Below are 3,335 nucleotides of genomic sequence, written 5' to 3'. Positions count from 1 at the left end.
TTCTCCTGTGGGATACATATACTAATGAAAACCCATCAATAGGTCTAACCCTCCCCATCTCTATACAAAAATAAAAAATTGCCCGCACATACAGTTCAGGCTCTGGACCAAATTAGTTCTGGCAGTCTGCCATCTAATTCTCTGCAGCCATGTGAATATGTGCAACTGCATAAATAAACTTTTTTTATTGGACCCTGTAGAAAAATGTTTTTGTCAGTGCCACACAAAATATTAAGCACTGTCAAAGCCACACTGCTTTAGGATATCAGTAGCCCTAAACTGGTGGTCCTCATTACCCAGTTGTGGACTTCTTCTGGAGTGTGGAGTTCTTTGTTATATCTTCAGATAGGGCAAAATAAGCATAGAACAATCTGAGGCTATCTGCTACAGCTCTAATGTTGTGATGACATTGACACACAAGGAAGACTCCTTTCTTAGTGGCCAAGAATAATATTTAGCTATGTTAGAACATTAGCTATGAAGCTCTATATCTTAAAAATACTTCTGTTGGAATCCTTTTGTTGATGGGCCTGGAGCAATTGCAATCTGAGCTAGAGAACAAGTATGACATTTTGTAAGCAATTTTTGTTAAGTAGACAATGACAAATCCTAAAATAATAATTATTTTGGTCTAAAGACTGCTAAGTACATTCTATTCCAACCGTATACAATGTCACTTGACATGATTTTAAAATACTGCCCAATTTAATTTACTTTGTATAAACCATTACTGCTATTTTTTTAGAAATAAGTAAAGAATCCATTTGATTACTAACCTTAATGCTGACCATACAATACATTGGGTAATTTTGTGGCATTTAGGCAGCTTTCAACTATAACTGTTTCACCAACTAAAAGTGAGAATGGGGTGGAAATAAAAGAAAAACCCTAGGTTCACTCATAAGGCATTGTTGACTCATTTGCATCCAGCTTTTGCTGTCTAGTCACTTGAGACCAGGAAATGTTTGTGGTTGAAAGCGGCAAAATTGCAGAGTGTATGGCCAGAATAAAAGTCAATGAGATGTGCTCTTATTTCTATCACACAGGGGTCTATTCACTAAGCTGCCGCAGGCAGCTTAGTGAATTACCTAAAAATGATTACCTAAAAAAGTAATTAGTAAACAATGTTGCTGGAATTTCCAATGTGCAAGGTGCTTATCTGGCCAATGTATTAGCCAGCTAGATTGTTAAAAACTAAAGTAAAATAGTAATGGTAAAAATAGATTTATAATCCTACTAACCTAAAGGAAAAAATAGATTTATTAATCAGCAATGTAATTAGAGCCACCACAATATCTAGCAATATAAAAACGGCTGGAATGCTGCTTAAACAGGGCAGTGGAGAAAAGAGGTAAAGGTTATCTATATAAGAGTTTAGCTATGTCCAATCAGATTATTGGACATGGGAAAGAATTAGAATGTCAACTGGATCTGGATCAGGAGAAAACAAAGGTTTGTTGTTCTGTGTGTTGATTGCCTCTTTGCTTGTTATTCTAAAAAGTGATTTACTTAAGTGTATACAATAAATGTTTTCCATACAAGACACATTTCCTTTCTTTTGAGACCCCAGTAGTAAAAAAAAGACATCTCCTGGTTGTACCACCTTTCATGCAGCACTACAACAGATAGTTTAAAAAGAATACCTCGTTTTCGTGACAGGAATCCAAAGTTAATAGTTTTGACACAGTAGTATTTGCTGTGCAACTTTCAGCCACAGGAGACATATGTCCATTCCTGACAGGTGGTGTAACTCCTACTGGCTGGGTGCTGTGAGAGTGGGAATATGACAGAGCCTGTGCTGAAAATTTGGTCCCAAGCGTTAGGTACTGTTTTACTTGCTGCCTTTGTGTTTGTTGTAGATGATACTTTGCTGGGTTTTCAAGGTGTGTTTGAACCTGTAATAAAAATAGGTATATTTATGTAGCTTTTATTAAGTTTATACATACTATAAAATAGTATTAACTGTAACTGTTTTAATTAGACAAAGATTTTGATGTAGAAACCAATACTAGCAAAGCACTGGGATCAATTTACTAATAAGTTAGAAGCTGTTCACTTAGTTAACTGAATGTCCACTATAATGTATAATTACTTAGTACAATATATAAGAGGAAACTTTGAATACCCAATAATCTGCATGGGAAAGGAATACAAAAAAAAAAACAAGATTTGGGCTTGCATTTGACTGGATGATGGAAGGAAAACACAGGTTTACCTCATGTGCCAAGCTATTTACTAAGTGAACATACGCTTTGCTATATGAACAGTCACTATTCCTTCATTAAATCAACCCTTATATGGTAAAATTGATATGTCAACATATAGCTTTATAGGAAGGGATGCCTATAATCCTTATCCGAAAATGTATCAGCACACTTTATACAATTTGTTTTTAGGAAAGTTATACATTTAGGCAAGATGACCAAAGAGTTTGCAAAAAGTGTAATTAATTGCATAGCTCAGTTGAAAATGTTTCAAACAACTTAAGTAAAATCACAGTATTGATCAATGCCAGCAGGTTAATAAATTCTAAATAGTATATATTACATTACTTTACAGTATATGATTATGAAAAAATAGTAATGCAATGTAAAGATAGTTGTGTTTTCCTTTAAATACGCATATGTTTGTCCAGTTTAGTACTAAAATGATATTCATATTACAATGATATTATCAAGTTTAGAACCATAACATGATGTGTAAATGGTTCAAGAAAAATATAAATACAGTTCAAGCCAACTATGTTCATTAAAAAAAATACAGTTCAAGAAAAAACACATAAACAAAATTCAATAAGAAAGACAAAAAATGTGTATAGCTAATGTACATTCTATTCTATTTGCATAACAGTCAATGATTTGTAGTTTGCACATACTTTTGCATATGTGCATTTCATATCCATATACTAAATGTTACATTTTAAAAGAAAATAGAAAATAACAGCCATCAGCACTTCTTACCTCATAGTAGGAACATTCAGTTAAATGAGGCATTTTTCAACAATTTTGACAGAAAATATCACAGCTCAATCCTAGCAATGGAATCACCAACTACACACTCCTCTGGAGGTTGCAGTTCAATAGGGACAATGTTTGAACTCAGTAGGACTTTATAATCTTACTAAGCATGATAAAGGATCTAATTGGCTACGATGAGGCCATCCTTTGATTGCAAAGATTGACAGTTACTTCAAATAGCTCTGCTTCTGTAGATGTCACATTCCTTTAATTTAACCACGACAGGGATACTACGTACAACATAAACTGTATTGTCAATTGAGTCTTGCATCTTTAGTCCAATGGGCTTACTGATGGTTAATTGCAAAGTTGTAGTAA

The 3,335-nt window shown here is 33.9% G+C and overlaps 1 protein-coding gene across 1 annotated transcript in view; it reads right to left on the bottom strand.

The window, feature by feature from the left end:
- Positions 1-2,993, bottom strand: part of LOC108788798 (transcription factor EC-like) — a 29,412-nt gene extending 26,419 nt beyond the window's left edge. The window contains exons 1-2 of the mRNA XM_018558653.1: positions 2,961-2,993; positions 1,644-1,895 (exon numbers count right to left, since the gene is read on the bottom strand). Of these exons, the coding sequence (XP_018414155.1) occupies positions 1,644-1,895; positions 2,961-2,993 (285 nt within the window). The remainder of the gene's footprint in view (positions 1-1,643; positions 1,896-2,960) is intronic.
- Between the last annotated feature and the right edge of the window lie 342 nt (positions 2,994-3,335).

The sequence above is a fragment of the Nanorana parkeri genome, unplaced genomic scaffold, assembly GCF_000935625.1.
Source record: "Nanorana parkeri isolate BGI_ZX_2015 unplaced genomic scaffold, ASM93562v1 scaffold15, whole genome shotgun sequence".
Classification (NCBI taxonomy): domain Eukaryota; kingdom Metazoa; phylum Chordata; class Amphibia; order Anura; family Dicroglossidae; genus Nanorana; species Nanorana parkeri.
Note: the sequence above shows the minus strand (reverse complement) of the source record. Positions and strands in the feature narration are given on the sequence as shown.